General features: G+C 43.0%; 1 protein-coding gene across 1 annotated transcript in view; it reads right to left on the bottom strand.

The window, feature by feature from the left end:
- Positions 1–1,876: 1,876 nt before the first annotated feature.
- ext1b (exostosin glycosyltransferase 1b) overlaps positions 1,877–20,459 on the bottom strand; it is a 143,086-nt gene continuing 124,503 nt past the window's right edge. The window contains exons 8-11 of the mRNA XM_080787717.1: positions 16,369–16,458; positions 12,804–12,964; positions 10,886–11,057; positions 1,877–7,212 (exon numbers count right to left, since the gene is read on the bottom strand). Of these exons, the coding sequence (XP_080643843.1) occupies positions 7,027–7,212; positions 10,886–11,057; positions 12,804–12,964; positions 16,369–16,458 (609 nt within the window). The 3' untranslated portion in view covers positions 1,877–7,026. The remainder of the gene's footprint in view (positions 7,213–10,885; positions 11,058–12,803; positions 12,965–16,368; positions 16,459–20,459) is intronic.

Genomic DNA, 20,459 nt, shown 5'->3' with positions numbered 1-20,459 from the left:
TGAAATTTTGAAAAAAAAAGTTAGCCGCGTTTCTCATCATTTTGGACCGTGGGCTATAGCCCATATCGTACGGCATACTATAGCGCGCAGTTTTTCATCATTTTTGAAGATTTGAAAAAAATGACGAAATGACAAAAACGATGGGTTATAGCCCATGTTTTTTGAAATTTTGAAAAAAAAAGTTAGCCTCGTTTCTCATCATTTTGGACCATGGGCAATAGCCCATATCGTACGGCATACTATAGCGCGCCGTTTTTCATCATTTTTGAGGATTTGAAAAAAATGACGAAATGACAAAAACGATGGGTTATAGCCCATGTTTTTGAAATTTTGAAAAAAAAAGTTAGCCTCGTTTCTCATCATTTTGGACCGTGGGCTATAGCCCATATCGTACGGCAGTGATACTCAACCTCAGGCCCGCGGGCCACATCAGGCCCGCGGGACCATTATGACTGGCCCACCAATGAAAATCTAAAAAAAAGAAAAAAAAAATCTGGAAAATGAAATAAAAATAAATAAATCTGAATGAAGTTATCTTTAATTACATTATTATAAGTAATACTATTAGAGTTGTACTATTACTCGAACGAAAATAAAAGCTTGGGGGGGGGGGGGAGATGCAATGCAAATGAAAGACATATACTGTGTATCCCTATTCCCTGACATAATTTTATAGCTAAACGGACAGAATTCTATTTTACCTGTGTTGGCAGGTCACTCAAAATAAGAGAATAATAACAGAAGCATATTTGGGGATTTTGGCAAATTATCAGGGGGCTGCTAGCCACACATTTAGCTGTGTTGCTCATTCCACGATTTATACCTCGAATACAATAACAATTGGTATTATTGAAGGAGAGAAATAATCAACCAAAGTTACACTTCCTAACCTATTGTGAGGAGTTTTACAGTATAATATACTGTGTACACAAACACACACAGCACTGGTATGAGGTCAAGGATTTGCATAAGAGTATCAGTCTCTGATAGCAATGTGTTTAATAATTCAGAGCATATCCAAGATGTGTTATGAGGCTATTATCCTCTGGGAGATCTAGAAGGACAGAGGCAGCTTGGAGAAGCAATGAAGACTAAAAAAAAAAGAAGGAAAAAAAAGCAAGAAAAAATAATCAATGGTTGGACTAGTGACTAATATCCCCCCTCCCTCTCCAGTGGTCCCATACTGATGTGTTCGTTATATCTCTCTGTGTAAGTGTATTGGATGACTATTATTACTGTACAAATGGAATGTGTGTTCATTTAGTAGCCGCACTATTATGCCATGAGAAAAATAAGCCCAGTGAAAATGCTTCTTTACAATCAGAAGAATCATAAAACACGGGACGTGTGGGATGTGTCCCATGCCCAATCATTGAGATTTGCCTCCCACGAGACTATGCAAGGCAGGGGCGTCCTCTTCCCTGAGCCAGCCATACAGCTGACCGCATACCTCATATGCCCTCATGTTTGAGGGGTTTGAATGGAGTTCTCAGATGTGTGTGTGTGTGTGTGTGTGTGTGGGGGGGGGGGGTCATGTTCTTATATCCCAGCAAGGGTCTTTCCTTTTAATCCAGATCCACTGGCTGCCTCTTTCAGCTGCTTGAGAAAGTGTTCTGATTGTCTGCCGCAGAGCCTGTCCATGGATGCCAAGTTCCTTCAGTAGCCAATCCGAAGTATTCAATTTGGATAAGGCCAGGCATGTTTGATCACATTTGTATGGAGAAGATTCTCCACTAGCTACACACCATATTGACACGGTGACGGCAGCCATTTTGCATCATCATACTTGGATGCAAACGTAGGATGAGAAATATGGCCACAGTGCGAATACGGTGTCACTGGTACCCATACAATAAAGGCACAAACAACAAGGACACACTGTTATCATCAAATATGAGTTTATTCCTTTTTTATAAATCATTCTTACAAAATTGGCATTTCTCTATTTCATTCGTGACCTCTATAAAAGTCTTCAGTTAATTACAAGGTAGGGGGAGGAGAAGGCATCAGGACAGCTGGGCTTGACTGAGCAAAAAAAAAAAAAAAACTCCTCTCTAGTCAACAGAACAACCTGCCGATTGGTTACGTGATAAGTCAATCACGGATAAATAATCCCAAAAACAGGAAGTGGTCATGCATCGTCGTTTTAGCAACAGTGTCCAAAATACTGATGGGGAGAGGGGGTATAACAGGTTGGAATCTGGGATACATCCAGTGTATGTGGACAGGGGTGGGTAAATTATGCTCCATTTATATTCATTAGTACGACGGTGTCATTTGCCGAAAACAACCGATTCTCACGCTAACTACGATGCGCTGTATGTAAGCTTGAAAATCTAGTTATTTCTGGCAAGCGGCACCATTAGGCGATGGAATATAAATTTAGCTGAAAACCACCAAACAGTGGTGGTGCTGCTGCTGAATGTAATACCTATATCTCTGCATATGGCAGACAGTGATGGTGTGGTGTATGGAGAACTCAAACGCTGACATAAAAAAGGCACAAATTAAGGACAGACAAGTACAGTATCCTGCACACACTCTGCCATTAAAACAAATGGCTGGCACATCGTGACAAATCCTTCTGACAGCTGTGTTAAGCATAGAATTACACCTTGATTTATAGTTGGCTGTGCCCTAGTGAGAGACACTGAAAATAAGCAATAAATCAGTCTTTATAGTTTCAATTAGCAAATTTGCATGTCTCCCTTTCATCAAATGTCATCAAATGTCCAGCTATAACGGCAGGAATATAGTTCAGGTTTCTCTGCACGGACAAGATCAAAACATAATCAATTGCATTTAACCACTTAAACCCTATAACTTGGCTGACTGGAGTCCTACAGGGCTCTATTGTGGTGACTTTTATGTTTCCGATATCCGAATAGCTTTACTACTACAAGCAGTCTAAAAGCTCACAATGTGTTGCAGTTTCAGCTTGTAGATCTGCTATTTTCTGCCAAAGTTTCCCCCCACACAGTACGGATGCTGGGGTTTTAAGTGGTTAATGTAAGCGTTGGAACTTTGGATGGCGTGCAGTATTTCCATTTGCGAGATAAAAGTAGTTCCCCAATAGTCGAGTCATTTGAACTGGAAACAAGCCGTGAGAGGTAAGACATTACTGTCACCGTCTCAGAGCCATTATTGTGTGGACGGGGGAAGAGATTACAGCAGAAAAGAGAAAATGTTTTCCATCTGGTTCAGGGGACGCAGCTGCATATTCTTTTTCACGTCTCTGTCGGCACTCTGCAGCGACCGATCGTCCTCATTGGACTTAAATATTTGCTTCAGATAGCAGCCAAGATGATTCAGGCTTCCTTCCAATTCTAAAGTAATTCGCCCATAATATCATCTATTCTTTGCTTTCTGCACCAAGGTTTTTCTCTGCTATACGTCCGGAAATCCATTTCTTTAGAGGACTCTATACGAGCAGAATTGGCGAGAATGAGCGATGTTTTAGAAAGACACAAAGGCAGATTGAAAAAAAAAAATAACAAAGGTATATTGGTGTCAGTGAAGGAAAAAACTAAATCAAATCACCCTTTTCCTCGTAAAAGTCCCCTCAGCAACACACTGTAAAAAGTCTTATGGTTTTCAGTCACCCCGACGTCTGCATACTGTAGTCTGGTTTTGTTTGCCTGTGAAAATAAATATATGCTTATATACAATACAGTGTGTTCCAGGGTATTTGAAATGTCTGGTATTGTGAAATTGTCGCATAAAAGCTGGGAAGAGGTTGGAGGAAAGGGGGCGGGGGTTTGGGGGGTCTGCTCATGAGATGATCAACAACAATTGAAGCAATCAGAGATATAAAAGGTTTGACATGAATTCAAACAATATGTTCCACTGAACACATAACGGGGACCAGATGTGAGCATGTGTGCGCGTGCGTGTGTGTGTGTGCATGTTTGTTCCACAATCACTGAGATGAATGCTTTCTGCTGATAGATACAAGCCTTGGTGCAACTCCACATCAGATAAAAACATAAATCTCTCCTGGCAAGCAAATCAGACTCCGAACTCATGGGCCAATGTGCAAGTACATTACAAGAAAGTGAATAAAAACATGATATGAAAAGCATGTACCAGAGTAGGAAAAAATAACCAGGAATTCTGTTATATGCCATTAGTTAAGCTGAAATCATTTGCGCTGTAGAATCACTTGTTGTCACATATGACACACAACAGATTTAGACAATAAGACAGTTGAGACAAGAAAAGAAGGAATGATAGTGTAATATCACCAGCTCGTAGGCGGTGTTGAGGCCTACACGTCAGCTACACACAGACCCACTCACATAAACACCAGGAAATAAAATGTGAAACATTATTAATGGCAATGGTCGAGTGACACGTATTTGTTAGCAGGAGGATACCACTGCTTTGGCTCAGACATTATCCTGCCTAATTGAATAAGCTCAGAATGCGTTGCGAGACACATTGTGAGCTTGTAGATTGGCTATTTTCATCATGCAATAGCGTCGTATGACAAAGAATAAATGGGGCTTCAGTCCCTTGTGACAGAAAGGCCAGTAACAGCACAGTAAAAGCTCTCATTCATCTGGTGGAGTCAGGCTACTTGAGGTCTGGCATGAAAACTGCAGATCGTGGCTGTCGCGTGGAAACCTAGTATGTCTCATTTCAGGAAATGGAAAAAAGAAGATGTGTTCTGATGTACTGGTTCGATAGTTATAAAGCTCACAAACACACTTAACCACTTTCACTTAATATATATTTAAAAAATAGCAGATCTACAAGCTCACAACGCGTCTCAGTAGATGTTTTGCTACTTCTGTGTGACGCCATAGCATAATAAAAAGGTGAAATATGGACATACAGTACAAGGTTTCTGCCCGACAGCGACTATATAGTCCTAATAATGGCAGCACATTACAGTACAGCAGGAAGGCAATGTTTTTCAAATAGCCGCTCCCTTCAAATAGATCAATTGAGAGACAAGACGGCAAGCTCATTTTCCAATTTGACCCGTTTTCCAATATAGCGGTGGCTTATCATGTGGAGGGACATACGTAATGGACAAACGATAGCCACGAATACTAGCTAGTTGGGCGGGAAAGGCGTTTGGAACGTCTTTCCAGCCACGGTTAGCGTTAGCTAATGGACTTGCGGTCAAGGGTCACTGCTTCCACGACCAAATGGCCCATAACGTGAGACAGCCTCATCAAATATTTGTTGCCCTGGGAATAAAACAGCCCTCCAAAATGAAATAGCTTCATCTAAGTGAATGCCCAAACGTATCTCCCCCTGATGAATGTTGAAGAATACGTTTTGGCATTTTAATGAAGATGAGGCCTGGTGATATGTCACAAAAAAGGCAGAGCTACGGTGCCCAGGAAACTGGAATATTCCAAGGGACATTTCTTGAAGATAGGATCTAGTCACTCGACCTGACATTGGCAATGTACAGTAATGTGCAATAAGTGATTTTAAAGGCAGCCCATAATGTCAATGTTCTAGTCTAGAGTATGGCACTGATGCGTTGAAAATTAAAACGCTGTGAAATAACGCCAGGCCACTATAACGACCCGTTATGGTTTAAATTGTACCATTTACTGCTGCGAGGGCGGCACTCTGACTGAGGCCACGCAGGGGGGAATAAACGGACAAAATGAGTCTGGTTTAGAATGCACTGTTCTGCTCCATTTCTTCTAGAAATGTTCATTTCGTTCATTCAAACTGAGGGAAAAGTATGTGAGTTTATGGTTGGATGAGCCAACTCTTCAACCTCTGCACAGGCAGGCAGGCAAGCAGGCGCACACACGCACACTTCAAATTGAAAGTAGAAAGTTTGGAGGAGAGAATGAAAACTGATAAAAGTAACAAAAAAAGAGAAAAAAAGAAGAAAAAGAAATGGCACAACCGCTGTTCACAGTTTATGGGGCGGAAATGAGATGTAAAATCAGATATGTTTTTTTTTTAAACTTAGTGATAACAGATAAGCAGACCAAATATAAAAGCTGCTGTCGGCACATCAGGGAATGGGCCACAGACAGACAGACAGACAGACAGACAGACAGACAGACAGACAGACAGACAGGATGTTTTGAGACTGGCTCAAGGCTGTGAGTTGGCTGACAATATCAGGAAATGGTGGTTTACTGTATAAACCTTCACAGCACACCACACAACAATCATGAAGCCGACACTGCAGTTTGTTTTTTCCACACTGACATACCAAAAGGCAGAGTATCGGATCCAAACCTAGTGTGAGAGAGAGAGAGAGAGAGGATAAGGGTTTGGGGGTCGTTTCCACAATAATGGCAGAAGACTGATGGATGAAAACAATAAAAGAATGGGGTTTCCCAGGGCGTAAAGCAAGGCTTGGTAGTGAGTCAGCAGTTAAGTCCAGTCACGGATCCTGATATGGATTTGGGAGGTGGACGTGGGTGGTTTTAGGGGTTGAAGGAGGAGTGTGTGTGTGGGTGGGGGGGGGGGTTTGCATTGAATGCCCAGGTCAGTCCCAGGTCAGTAGGATTGGTGGTTTTGTGGCTGGTTGCATTCCCAGATACCTCCCCTCTTCTACCGTCTTGTACATGTGCCTAGAAAGTAGGAAGGTCTCTGTTATCCTTATCGTTCATTTTTGTGGCATCCATAGAAAAAAATATTTTATCCAAGAGTTCTCATCGTCAGTAGTGTGTGCTGCGTATTTGCACATTGTGGACACGGTACTGTTTGGCGTTTGGCATGTCCATCTGTTAATATGATCATCTCTTTGTCTGTGTGTGTTTGTGTTGTGTTTTTAGTTTTCTTTTTAGTTTCATATCCAGACACCATCTGCTTGCTTTCCTTGTTTTAGTTAAATTTCCCCCCCTCTTTCCTCTGTCAATTCTTGGCAGCAGCAGCGGCATTGTGGTCATTGGCAATGTGCTGAGTGGAAGACAGAGCTGTAGCGCCCCCTATTTGTCCTGCCGTGGTCCTACTACGAGTCCTCCTGCTCTCGACCGAGTCTCTTTCTCGCAGCATCTCCCCCGGCACAGGGTCCCCACCTAGGGGGCGCCAGTCCTGTCAGAGCCTCTCGATGTCCCTGTATTTCTTGCGGAGGATGGAGACCTGGTCTTTAAACAGAACGGGGTCCAGCCTCATCTGGGAGTGGACCAAGGGCATGGCGCCAAACCAGCTGGCGAACTTGTTCATGCAGGTCTGCCGCTGAGCGAAGTGGTCGGGGTCGGCCCAGCGAGACGCTCTCGACGACTGTCAGGAAAGATATCGGGAGAAGGAAGAGAGTGAGCATGCATCGCTGATTTGATCACAGATTGGAACGTCAACTATACCAACAGTCACGTTAAACCATTAAGACCCGAGGAACTGATTTCACAAAATGTCTTCTAAACAGTTTTGTGAAAGACCTACGTATGTCAGTGGTGCTCAAACTATTTAATGTAAAAGATTATATGTAATTGGCCGCCGACCTCCATCTGAAAATATGTTGTTTCAGGGACCCCCCCCCCCCCCAGAAGAAAAGATATAAAGGAGTTATAAATGTCTGCTGTATATATTCAAAGATTTGCGCCACATTTTCAAGATTGATCAAAAATAGAAGATCTACAAGCTCGTAGATCTGCTATTTTTCAACAGCTACAGTTTAAAATAATGGTCACAGGTGTGTTCCAGGTCTTAATGGCTTAAGATACAACATATCCACTGGATAATGCAAATTGACATGTCGTCAAACATCATGTGTTGGATCAGAGCTTTTGCTGCATGTAACGGCGCCTGAAGGAACAGCCACGTGAAAATGAAGCTTGACATAACTATGTCATCCCTACAATTCATTGACTTGATCAAAGCCTAGTTTTGATGGAGCTTAACTAGACCTTCGAGATAATTAACCTCAATAGAGCAACCACTTATAAAAGACTGAGATTACCAGCCCGTGTAATTATATTTCTCTAATGTGTGCGATTGTTCTGGTTTATTCATGAGAGCAGCCCATGTTTACAGAGCTTTAATTCAAGCTTTTATCCGATGCCAAAGAGCTATTTTGCATTGGAAGGCCCCCAAACACAGGTGGCTATTTCGGGAAGTACTACGGAGAACTTTAGCCTGCACCATTGAGAAGGATTCAAAATGACACTAAAACAAGTTATGATTGTCTTTTTCCGATTTCATACCATTTCCTTGATACATTCAGATGTAGTATAGCAGAGGGAAAGGAAAGATCAAGGGCAGAGAAGGGAGGATGGCATGCAAAACAGGAGAGTGAGGAGACACCGCAATTACACGGTTGACATTCTTAACTACCTAATCCCTACACACTGTACATGTACTGTTGACCGGAGTCCCCCAAGGGTATATACTTGGTCCCCTCCTTTTTCCTTTTTCAGCTATTATGACATAACCAGAATACACTAGGGACACACGTTTATTTTCTTCAATATAGCCAATACCCTGGGTAATAGGACACAAACCGTTTTATTTAGTGTAGATTGTTTGACCAACTCAACGTTGCTTGTTCTTGGGAGAAGACTCCTGACCTAAACCTGCCCCACCACGGCATGGGGTGAGCTTGTAGAGCAGTGGTTCCCAAAGTGGGGTCCGGGGACCCCCAGGGGTACCTGAGGGAGTTCCAGGGGGGACCCATCTATTTTGTTCATGTTCATAAAGTGCTAAAGTGTTTAAAGCAGTGGTTCCCAAACTGTTTCATGTCAAGGACCCCCAAATTGACACTACTTAGCCCGTGGACCCCCATTTGAAAAGATATGCCAGGGACCCCCATAAGAGAAGACGTACACATTTAGACGTCTACATTTAGACGTACACATTTAGACGTCTACATTTAGACGTCTACATTTATGATGAAAAATTATGAAAAACGGCGTGCCATAGTATGCCGTACGATATGGGCTATAGCCCACGGTCCAAAATGATGAGAAACGAGGCTAACTTTTTTTTCAAAATTTCAAAAAACATGGGCTATAACCCATCGTTTTTTTCATTTTTTTCAAATCCTCAAAAATGATGAAAAACGGCGTGCCATAGTATGCCGTACGATATGGGCTATAGCCCACGGTCCAAAATGATGAGAAACGAGGCTAACTTTTTTTTTCAAAATTTCAAAAAACATGGGCTATAACCCATCGTTTTTTTCATTTTTTCATTTTTTTCAAATCCTCAAAAATGATGAAAAACGGCGTGCCATAGTATGCCGTACGATATGGGCTATAGCCCACGGTCCAAAATGATGAGAAACGAGGCTAACTTTTTTTTTCAAAATTTCAAAAAACATGGGCTATAACCCATCGTTTTTTTAATTTTTTAATTTTTTTCAAATCCTCAAAAATGATGAAAAACGGCGTGCCATAGTATGCCGTACGATATGGGCTATAGCCCACGGTCCAAAATGATGAGAAACGAGGCTAACTGTTTTTTCAAAATTTCAAAAAACATGGGCTATAACCCATCGTTTTTTTCATTTTTTCCAAATCCTCAAAAATGATGAAAAACGGCGTGCCATAGTATGCCGTACGATATGGGCTATAGCCCACGGTCCAAAATGATGAGAAACGAGGCTAACTTTTTTTTTCAAAATTTCAAAAAACATGGGCTATAACCCATCGTTTTTTTCATTTTTTTCAAATCCTCAAAAATGATGAAAAACGGCGTGCCATAGTATGCCGTACGATATGGGCTATAGCCCACGGTCCAAAATGATGAGAAACAAGGCTAACTTTTTTTTTCAAAATTTCAAAAAACATGGGCTATAACCCATCGTTTTTTTCATTTTTTCATTTTTTTCAAATCCTCAAAAATGATGAAAACGGCGTGCCATAGTATGCCGTACGATATGGGCTATAGCCCACGGTCCAAAATGATGAGAAACGAGGCTAACTTTTTTTTCAAAATTTAAAAAAACATGGGCTATAACCCATCATTTTTTTTATTTTTTCATTTTTTTCAAATCCTCAAAAATGATGAAAAACGGCGTGCCATAGTATGCCGTACGATATGGGCTATAGCCCACGGTCCAAAATGATGAGAAACGAGGCTAACTTTAGGCTAGCTTTATGATATATCCGAGAGCATTGCGGGTTTATGGAAGAACGTGATTTCCATTTCTAGTTTGACCACTTCAAATAATGTTAACAATTAATAACTGAAAATAGCCGATCTACAAGCTCACACCACTTCATAGCGCGACATGTTGTGAGCTTGTAGATCGGCTATTTTCAGTTACAAGAGACGCTTCTATAGAAAACATACTGGCTGCTGTGGAATCCCAATGACTGAAATCCGTGGTGAAGACTGAGAACTTTAGTCCACGTGGTCATCATTAGTACAAACCTGTCCCATCATGGTCTCCTTGTACTGTTTCTTCTGGGTGACCTTAATGGGCGGCAGCTTGAGATGGGCTATGATATGGGCTTGATATGGGCTATAGCCCACGGTCCAAAATGATGAGAAACGAGGCTAACTTTTTTTTCAAAATTTAAAAAAACATGGGCTATAACCCATCATTTTTTTTATTTTTTCATTTTTTTCAAATCCTCAAAAATGATGAAAAACGGCGTGCCATAGTATGCCGTACGATATGGGCTATAGCCCACGGTCCAAAATGATGAGAAACGAGGCTAACTTTAGGCTAGCTTTATGATATATCCGAGAGCATTGCGGGTTTATGGAAGAACGTGATTTCCATTTCTAGTTTGACCACTTCAAATAATGTTAACAATTAATAACTGAAAATAGCCGATCTACAAGCTCACACCACTTCATAGCGCGACATGTTGTGAGCTTGTAGATCGGCTATTTTCAGTTACAAGAGACGCTTCTATAGAAAACATACTGGCTGCTGTGGAATCCCAATGACTGAAATCCGTGGTGAAGACTGAGAACTTTAGTCCACGTGGTCATCATTAGTACAAACCTGTCCCATCATGGTCTCCTTGTACTGTTTCTTCTGGGTGACCTTAATGGGCGGCAGCTTGGTGACGGCAGACACCAGGAAGTTCATGAGGATGTCCTCGCAATTGGCCAGCTGGTCCACCATGCTCTTCAGACTGACGGGGAGGAAGTTGGTGTACAGGAAGTGGTAATACCTGCACGTACGGGGAGGAAGCAGGGTCATTTTAGAAAATAATGAAAACCTAAATTGACAAAACGTTATATATATATATATACGCACGCACGCGCACACACACACACACACACACACACACACACACACACACACACACACACACACACACACACACACACACACACACACACACACACACACACACACACACACACACACACAAAGACAAAAAATGAAAATATAAACAAACTGTCATGTGCTTACAAAACTCTCTAAAACAAACTAAAAGTGTAGAGAACTAGCAAATCTGCTTTAAAACCCAATCAAAACTAGTCAAGTGAAAAAAAGTAAATAGGCCTACAAATTAAAACTCAAGAAAAAAGCTAAACTATAATAACCATGGGAGGGAGGAGGGGAAAGTGTGTGTGAGACAAAGAGTAATGGAATGGAAGGAGAGGAGAGGAGAGGAGGAAGGAAGGAAGGGAGGGAGTGGAGACATGGGAGGGAAAGGGAATAAAGGAAGGCGGAAAAATGAAAGAGGGATTGGAAGGGAAAGAGGAGGTGGAGCGAGAGAGAGAGAGTGAGAGCCAGAGAAAGAGCGCGAGAGTTAGAGAGAGAGCGAGAGAGGAGGCTCAGGTTAGATGGCTAATAATAAACAATGATACACCTGAGAGTCCTCCTGAGAGGATGCAGAGTTGCTGATCCAGGATCACAGCTTGATCTTTGAAAATAAGTGATATTGGTGCACCCAGGCAGCCTGGTCGCTGAAGGCTGACCAACTATGAGCTAGATTTAATGCAGCCTTTAAGTTAATGGTTAGAGATGCGACATTCGCAACTCTATATAAAACTCGGCTTGTGCTTATAAACCACGCCCCGCTTCTGTGGCCAACGCGGAAGTGCCTCTCGCCCTACAACAACTGTTCTTCTGTGGCCAACGCGGAAGTGCCTCTCGCCCTACAACAACTGTTCTTCTGTGGCCAACGCGGAAGTGCCTCTCGCCCTACAACAACTGTTCTTCTGTGGCCAACGCGGAAGTGCCTCTCGCCCTACAACAACTGCGGACTAGGCCATAACTATGTCCGCCGTCTCAAGCGAACTTGAGCCACGGGAGAGACCACCGAGCGAGCTAAAGCGAGCGAGTTGCCGTGTCGAACGTTGCACTGGCCAATCACAACGCGTCCTTGCACAAGCCATATATAGTTTGGAATGACACGTTAGAGATGCCTGAGAGAACTATGGATTCCACCCCCTTTTCATTGGCTGATTACTCCAGTTTCTGGATGGATTGATTGCTTGACTTATTGAAAGTGATTGAGCGTCTGGGCTGAAGTGATTGGCTGGCTTTCTCTTAATAGACTGCTCCCATCTCAGCTCAGTGACGCCGTTATGAGAGCTGACAGGGTCATCATGCAGCTAAACCCAGGAACTATGCAACACGGTCATGGGGAAATGTTGTTTGACATTTCCAAAAACCACATGCTCATAAATGGCAAAATGGGTGAACATCTAGAATAGATCTACTGTACAGATCAATGAAATGAAGTGCAAGGCATTACATGGTGGGATGACTAAATGAAAATAACAGAAAAGTACAACGCACAGCTCTGATCCCCATAGTATTGAATTGGAACAGAACAAGGTAAGGAGAAAAAAAAAGAAAACACAGCAGGGTAGAGCTAAATGGAACACAGAAACAAAAGGCAGCCTAAATAGAACACAATAAAATAGAACGGAACAGCGGGGCATTGTGTGCTTTGTTTTACCTGTGGTAAATGGCAGCTCCTGTCAGCACCATGGAGTAGTCGTTTGTCCATTTGGACGTGTACCCCCAGCGCTCCTTGTTGCTGTCCCAGAAGTGGCTGCGGGCCGGGTAGCCCACGATGCGCTCTGGGAAACTCTGCCACACCGTGAAGGCAAAGTCAACCTGGAGAGAGAAAGAGAGTTTAAAGATTCAGCGAGGGATGTACAGTATACGTGTAGCCAGGACACAGAAATGCGTGCACATAAAAGAGAAAAAGAGACCAAAGTGACAAGCAAGGGGGAACAAAAAACCCACAAAAGGCACCAAAGACCCTTAACAATTCCTGTGTGAACTAGCAAACAGAGGAAACATCTTATCACGCATTAGAGAGGGGGAAAAGTCAAGTAGACCTCAGATGCGAGCTGCGCCGCGCGGCACTACACAACACGATGCCATGTCCTTTAACGTCCGCTGTGAACACTGCAGCAGAATGCCAGAACATCAGAACACGGCTGTATTTTCTTATTTAGTAGCTACTGTATGGTTTAGCTCTCCTCTTAGCCACAGTCATGCTGTCGGGCAGAAACCGCTTATCACTTTTTTCAGAATAAAGGCACTAGAGTGCCAAGCAGATGAGGGAGATTTTACTTTGAAACCGCACGCCTTCCGTTTCCCCCCCAAAACCAGGAGGTGAAATCTTCCATTACTACATCGCCAGCGTAAGTCTGACCTCTCTTTAGAAGCGTAAATATTGTAATCGAGATGCATGATGAAGTCAGAAATGAGGACAGAACATGGCGGTTATGATCAATCTGCGAGGAGGCAGACTAGATTCAGAGAAAATAGGGAGGTTTGTCGGGCCGTAAACCCCGACGTGAATGGCTGCAGAAGAGGGCTATGTAGGGACAGTTCCCAAACCCAACTACCAGGGTGACAAGTCGCTAGGCAGATTTGGTCATTTCAAACAATTATTTTAGGCGAGAACAATGGCTTCTATTATAGCATGCCAACTTTCCAAGAAGATATTTAAAGCCTGCAGTTTCGATTAGCATAGATCCCCCATCCATGACATCACTGGTAGCTGGGTTTCTGAACAGACCACAGTCGTCCTCTGAGACTCATACTGAGTGGAAGAAAATACATTAGTGAGGACCAATTATATGAAGATAGGTTTCAAATGGGTGAAGTGGTCCTTTAAGACAGCCCAATATAAATGGAACAAGAGGCTGTGGAGAAATGTGATTAAGAGAGCTAATTGTAGGAAACAGGAGGGCAGATGGAGAAAGTGAGTGTGAGAGAGAGAACGGTGAAACAAAGTTTCTGTGGTTTGCAGGATGGAAGTTTGGAGTCTGAGATAGTGTTAAGTTCACAAGGAAATGGGGAGGGAGGCACACAAAAAAAAAACTATGATATAGAAAGAATTGAGAGAAAAACATGATCAGCCATGCCTGCATTTGGAGAGAAGGGACACTTTAAAACACTGTGTTGTCTCAAGAGGCCCACACAGAGAAAAAAAATAATAGAAAAGATTTAGAGAAAGCGCCAGAGAGAGAGAGAGAGAGAGAGAGAGAGAGAGAGAGAGAGAGAGAGAGAGGGGCGAGGGGAAATCTGCGTTGGTTGCTGATGCAGTGCCACACAGACGGTGAAGGCCTGGAGGCAGGCCAACACTGACATCATCTCATCGGTCCCTTCAGTAGCAAGTAACAAACAGAGAGAGACGGAAATGAAAACCAAACAGGAGAGGAGAGGAACGCATATATGTGTATTTATTACACGGCTTTGTTGAATATTCAATGATTGGCTAATCAAGGCATTCTTGCGGTCTGTTATTTAGAAATAACCATTTAGAAATAACGGACCCACTGTTCAGCCTCTGTGTCGTGGAGGAAGTGTAACCTTGTAAGCCAATAGCGTCATTTTCTAATCAATATTTCCTGCCTCGGCTTTGCGTCGGTCCTGCTTCACCCTGTCGGGGGTTTACTTTGCGATAATGACAATGACAAATACCGTGCCCATTCTGGTCTATATTGTGTTTGTGCTTGTTCCTGTAGCACAATGGCTTCCTTCCATCCCCCGGCCCACAGGGACCGTCCGCAGCTACTGTTGGTTTTATAGGCTCTGCAAGGTGAAAATCCAATTAACTTCCTGGTAAGGATAGATAACCAACAGCAGCCAGGACTCTCCCAGGACTCTCCCAGGACCAGGTTTTTGGAAAACCACTGTTGTGTCTGCACGTCCCCATCTTATCAGCTATCTTGGCAGAGGTTCCCCAAACAGTGTGCGGACGGACGGACGGACGGACGCACACTGGTGTGCAGTGAGTGAGTGCTTCGTGGTTTTTTGTGACAACCACATTGCAATAAATAAAACCACACAAAGCTGGCCCCTCCAATGCATGGCTTTTGAAGATTATGGCAGCCACGTCTATGATGTTTTCAATGTTTGTTTAGAGCACTTTACTACGTAAATCGTTTGCCAGCCAAGTCTATGGACTGTAATGTTTGTTTAGGTCATTCAATTATGATGTAAGACGCCATGTGGCCGATATAAATACAGTGGGCAACCCTAACTTCCCACGAGTGCGATTTTTGTTTACTTATCAGTACTTTGTACATATATGTTTACTCATTTCCCAATACAGAGGCCAATTGTATACCCCAAACAAATGTTTCAATCATATTCAACCTGACATACCTATTTTGGGCAAAATGGCAAACTGGGAAATATTTTACAGTTTATATTTTCATTTAAAAAAAAATATTTAAAAAGAATAACAAAAAAGAGCAAATCTACACATTGCATAGCCACATGGTGTGAGCTTGTAGATCGGCTATTTTCGCTATGAATGTGTGCCTTTGCCACTAATGGTTTGAACTGCAGTGATAATAGAAGGTTAGCGGATGGAATACAACCACCCTAAGAACTACTACATGTACAGAGTAGAGCTCTAGACCTACTGTACATGGAAACAGAACTACTACCTGTACACACATTTAAATTTGAGTGGTTTTCTTTTGTGAAGTACATCAGATTTAAAAAATCGTTTGTATCAGCGTCAACTAAGATGCTGAACGAGGCTCTGAAACAGCGGTAACTAAGTGAGGCTAGATTATCCATATCATGTGTGCAATTGTGTAATGTTGTGTCTTCCTCTGTAATGTATTTTTGTTGTCATTTATGTTTTATGTGTGGCTGTAGCTGGGGTGAAAGCCCAAGACAAATTTCCCTTGTGGACAATAAAGTTTACCTTGACCTTACCTTGACCTTGTATATTTAAATAGTTTTGAGGAAAAATGCTGCTATTTGTCCCAAAATGACAGCAAAGGGAAAACTATTCGTTTCAAAAAGCTTTAAACCCGAACCCTATATAATGTATATAACGATGCAATGTGACAAAGCTCTCGTTTACAAAATGCTGTACCCCCTCCCAACTGTATATACTTTCTCCATTTTCAACAGTTTTAAAACTTTTATTATACTGTATTTTGACTTTGACATTGCTTTGCCAATATAAACATATGTTTTCTCATGCCATTAAATTAGAATTGAATTGAAAAGCAGTGGCGTGTCGTATGGTTCCAGCGTACCTCTGTGGTGGAGAGCACCGTGTCTTCATCCAGACTCAGGACAGCATCAGTTACAATGGTGTCATAGGGCAGGAACCTGCTGCTCATCACCTGCAGAGGCCGACATGGGGAGAAGCACATGGTCAACTCTGAAGAGGTTCAAAAAACAATCTGCATCCATGTTGCTAACAAAGAAAAAACAACATAATTTCTTAGTTACAAACAGTTCAACAAATAAAACATACTGTATACTTTTTTTGAGGGTTGCTATATTCAGCTATAGTGTAGATCTTCGTCTTACACAAACATGAAATTCCAATTGACAATGAATGGAGAATTTACGTCATTATGTAGACGAGCAAATTGGCTATTTCCTGTCCTAGACAAAGATTACATTCCCATTGACAATGAATGGAGGATGTACGATAAGAGTGCCCCTCACTTCACACAGGTGTGAGTGTTTAACACTGAGACCAACTACTGGATGAACACACCTGCACAGCTTAGTCCAGGAAGACACTGGTTGCATTCAGCCTTTGCCTACAATGGAGTGCTGTACATAATTGGTGGCGATACCCAGGAAACTACCTTAAGTCACCTATGGAAATTCAACCCAGAGACCTTTTCCTTGACGAAGGTTGAGATCAAGTGGAAAGGCCCATCTAAGCTGTCTAGAATGCGCTGTTGCATGGTGGGAGATCGCATCATCCTCTATGATGGGGATGATAACGTTTGACTCTGGGCCTGAACGAGGTTCCTCTGCCGCGAAACGGTGCCTAGTAGGCGGGCAGAGGAAGCTTGTAAAGGCCCTGGGTAAAACTGGTTTACAGTCACTGAGCTCCTGGACTAAATGCGTTTTACTCAGGGCCCGACAAAGTTCCTCTGCCCTGAAATGGTGCCTCGTAGGCGGGCAGAGGACATCTCACACACACACACACACACACACACACACACACACACACACACACACACACACACACACACACACACACACACACACACACACAATGTTTGAGCGGTGCCAACAATGTCTATTTTAGCCTGGCATGGTCAGACCCAGGGCATTTCTGAGCGGTGCAGGCGCTTATATGCACTACTTTGTGTGTATGTCGGACTATGTCCGTTTGAGCACGGAATGATGTATGATGACGATCACAACTTCACATCATACATCCTCATCATGATAAAAGACTTCACACGTTGTTTTTTTTTCTCCTGTGGCAGATTTGTCTGGTTTCCAGGCTGTCTATTTTTCCCTATTTATGTAATGTATCGTTAAAGGTGATATAGACAAGTTTTAAGCCAAACTTTTAAATATATATATGACAACGCGAATCACGCGATGCAATTTCCCCTAAAGCAATATCTTAGTTTTACCTACACTCTCCATATGAAATGGTATGTTTATGATTTTTTTATGAATGAATGAAATGATGAGAATCGCTATGTAGCCCTTCATGGTCTTGGTGGCAGCAGCAGGCAGCAGCCCTCACAACGGTGCATGTTCCTCGGGTTGACGGGTCTGCCTCATCCCAGTGCCCAAACCACGCTCGCAGAGCAGCGACCAGGCAGGGGAGGAGAGGAGGGGAGGGATCCGAGTCATTCCGAGAAGAGAGAACGTTGGATGATCAGAGCACCCACCAAATCTCCTGGTTACATCAATATCGTTCATGTGAAGTGGGTTAAATGTGCTTATTTGTTGAAATGGTGGAAGTCTCTATAGTGACCAGTCACCCCCACCACCGGATGACCACGGCTCCGTCGGTGCGGCTGTCTGGAGCCTGCCTGGCGGGTTGAAGCGTGTATTCTACAGTGGTCGCGGTCTGCGAGAGGATCAATGATGAATGATAGATCATCATCATAGCGAATCAGCGATTTTTATCATTACAATGAATAACCGTAGACAAAGTAGTTCACATGAACGATGCTGTAGTGGCTTATATGCACCGACCGATTACAAATAAAACAGAATGTTGACAGCGTGAGCCTCTGCCTCCGCCACTTCCTCATTTGCGACCACGGCACACAGGACTCGTGTGTTTGCGCTTATGGTACAGTTACGCGTAAAAAAGCGCGTCAACTCAATTGTAACTAAGATGTACGATAGAAATTCATAATATTTGCGCAAATATACATTGTGTCCCTCCCAGAAGCAGCAACAACAACCCCATAGCCTGAAGTGACCTGGCTCGGCCAATAGAATGACGGGGGGAGGGTAGGTGGAGCTAGATTTGAATCTGTTTGGAAACACTCACTGCACATCTGTGTACAAACACTGGAAACTTGTCTATATCTCCTTAACACCCATACTAATTAACCCATTTATGTAATGTACCGTTACACCTCTACTAATTAAGGCTCTGTTCCATTTAGTGTACAAATGGAACCAAATGGGATTTTATTAAATGTGTCAGGAGAGTCACTGAAACTATTATTATTTAGTTAAATCTGTGACCAATCTGCAAATAAATGCTCACCACTAGCTTTCTTCACAATTGTATTCATAAAGGTGGCTACTATCACCTTTGTTGGTGTTTTTTACAACCCATGACATAGCCCAAGGCGTGTTTTTACCACCCATGACATACAGTAGCCCAAGGCGTGTTTTTCGTGCAAAACAAATGCTTGCAAAGGATCCAGAACTGCTACTGTAGTTTGACCAGTCACATGCTACTACTGCCCCAATTTTCAGCAGCTAGCTGTCACAAAGTTTCCCAAGTGAGTTGGGTTGTAAGAAATTGAGACACTTTTATGAACAAAATTGTCAAGAAAGCTATTGGAAAGCATTTATTTAGCAGATTGGTCACACATTTGGCTAATTAGGGGGCTTGGGAGCAATGGTGTCAGGGTTGGCCCAGGATTTGTGCTGCACAATTAATTATCTATAGATTCAGACACCTGTGCAATCTCATTTTGTGAAGAATCATGAAGAATGGTGCAGCACTAGTTTAAGTTACTCTTATGTTTAGGTTTTTTTTATATAAATATCTTCATGGAATAAATGAGAATCGTTATCTCTATTCTTGTGCAGGAAAGCCGAGATTCACATTTGAGCAAGAATCGTGCAGCACTACCCAGGTTTATTAGCTACACCCCTGGGTGGGAGGGGTGAGGGTGACAAGGCGAAGGTGGTAGGTTTATGGGCTGCAGGGAGAGAAGGTGACAGGGTGAAGGATGACAGTTCGAGCGTTGTGGCGTGGATGTAGGGTCTGAAACATCACAGTGTTGAGTTTATTTATAGAGAGGAAGTCTTTCATACTGAAAGCTGAAACGACCCTGAAGAGTCAGAGAATTCACTAGAAGTCAACCACCATCTAACCCACCAGCTCAAGAACACGCACTCACGCACACATTCACAAAGCGTTAAGAGCGCTAGAAAAGCACTGGCCACAGACTGTTCACCTCTCAGTGGGCGCTCTGGAGGAGGGCAGGCCTCCCTCCAGAGGGGGCTCTGGAGGAGGGCAGGCCTCCAGAGGGGGCTCTGGAGGAGGGCAGGCCTCCAGAGGGGGCTCTGGAGGAGGGCAGGCCTCCAGAGGGGGCTCTGGAGGAGGGCAGGCCTCCAGAGGAGGCTCTGGAGGAGGGCAGGCCTCCAGAGGAGGGCAGGCCTCCAGAGGAGGCTCTGGAGGAGGGCAGGCCACTGGAAGCATCAGCGATTCAGCGTCCTTTCAAATGGATAAGCTGCAGCCAGCTGACCTTTTCTATTCTCCACAAAGCACATCATATCTCCCACTGACTGCCTGACGCTACACACAATCAACATTCAACCGCTCCTCTTGGTGACTCAGCCTATTGCAGCAAACTAATGAATGCATGATTATGGCAACAAGTGTGAAAAAAGTAATAATTATGATGATAATTATTGCACGCGGTCTCTGTTTGTTGTCCAGGTCCGTCTGTCGCACAGTCAAGTGCTGCTGTTGATGCAGAGAACATAAACAATGGTCGTGCGCAGCATTCAACACCACAACTCTTAACATCCTGCCTCTCTCCTGCTATATTATTATTATTATAAGTATTATAAATGTGCATAACATTTGCATAAAAGTTTTTTTACATAATTTCCTCTGCAAGGACCTAGTAGTACAAAGTAGTAGTAAGGTTGAAATCTCTTT

The sequence above is a fragment of the Protomyctophum bolini genome (assembly GCF_963924005.1).
Source record: "Protomyctophum bolini genome assembly, chromosome: 17".
NCBI classification, from domain to species: Eukaryota; Metazoa; Chordata; class Actinopteri; order Myctophiformes; family Myctophidae; genus Protomyctophum; species Protomyctophum bolini.
Note: the sequence above shows the minus strand (reverse complement) of the source record. Positions and strands in the feature narration are given on the sequence as shown.